Genomic DNA, 751 nt, shown 5'->3' with positions numbered 1-751 from the left:
GAGTTCTTGCCCTCAAGGTTGGTCCGTTCCTCACATTGCAATAGACCCTGAAAGTCTCAAACAGCTTTTTTTTGTTGTTGTTGTTTTGTCTCCCCCTCTCCCCACCCCCTGCTCCACTTTTTGCACTTGGCCAAACTTCCAGGCCGAGCAAGTTCGGCTCAGTCCTCCCAGAGGAGTCGAACGTTTTGTCCTTCATTTACGCAAAAGGCATCGCCGGTCCTTTTCCTTTCTTTTTTTCCCCTCTAGGTTGTTTTTTTTAAAAAAAAATTATTTTTGTTCTTTGTTTGGTTGGTTTTTTGTTTGTTTTTTTGTTTGTTTGTTTTTTTTTGTTTTTTTGAATTTCTTAAATCCTACGAATCAAAGAAAAATAGAGCTCTGTCCTTTCGGAGAGTTTCGAAGCAAGGTCAGGACGAGCAGAGTTCCCAGCGGCTCAGGAGGCACTTTGGAAACGACGGCGGCACTCCACGCTCCTCCTCCTCATTCCTTCATTAGTGCATAATTCCAGGGAAGCCTTCGGAGGCTCCGGGAATCCTTTAAGGCCTGGTCAGGGTGGTGTAGACGGGCTGCTCCCAGTTGGCGGTGGGGCTGTGCGCCGGCGGGATGGACAGCCCGTTGAGGATGGGGGTGGCGTAGGGGCGGCGCGAGGAGTGGAAGTAGGGGTACTGGTAGAGGCTGGAGGCGTAGCCGGGGTAGGGGTTGTAGTAGTTGGAGCTCTGCAGGTCCGTGTAGTCGCACTGCGAGCTGGAGAAGG

General features: G+C 50.7%; 1 protein-coding gene across 1 annotated transcript in view; it reads right to left on the bottom strand.

The window, feature by feature from the left end:
• Nucleotides 1-319: 319 nt before the first annotated feature.
• SOX8 (SRY-box 8) overlaps nucleotides 320-751 on the bottom strand; it is a gene marked incomplete at its 5' end in the record, with an annotated part of 1,873 nt that continues 1,441 nt past the window's right edge. Inside the window, one exon of the mRNA XM_017734276.1 lies at nucleotides 320-751. Coding sequence (XP_017589765.1) covers nucleotides 534-751 — 218 coding nt within the window.

Source organism: Corvus brachyrhynchos, unplaced genomic scaffold (assembly GCF_000691975.1).
Source record: "Corvus brachyrhynchos isolate BGI_N302 unplaced genomic scaffold, ASM69197v1 scaffold5, whole genome shotgun sequence".
Taxonomy (NCBI): domain Eukaryota; kingdom Metazoa; phylum Chordata; class Aves; order Passeriformes; family Corvidae; genus Corvus; species Corvus brachyrhynchos.
This window is presented reverse-complemented; position numbering and strand designations above follow the sequence as displayed.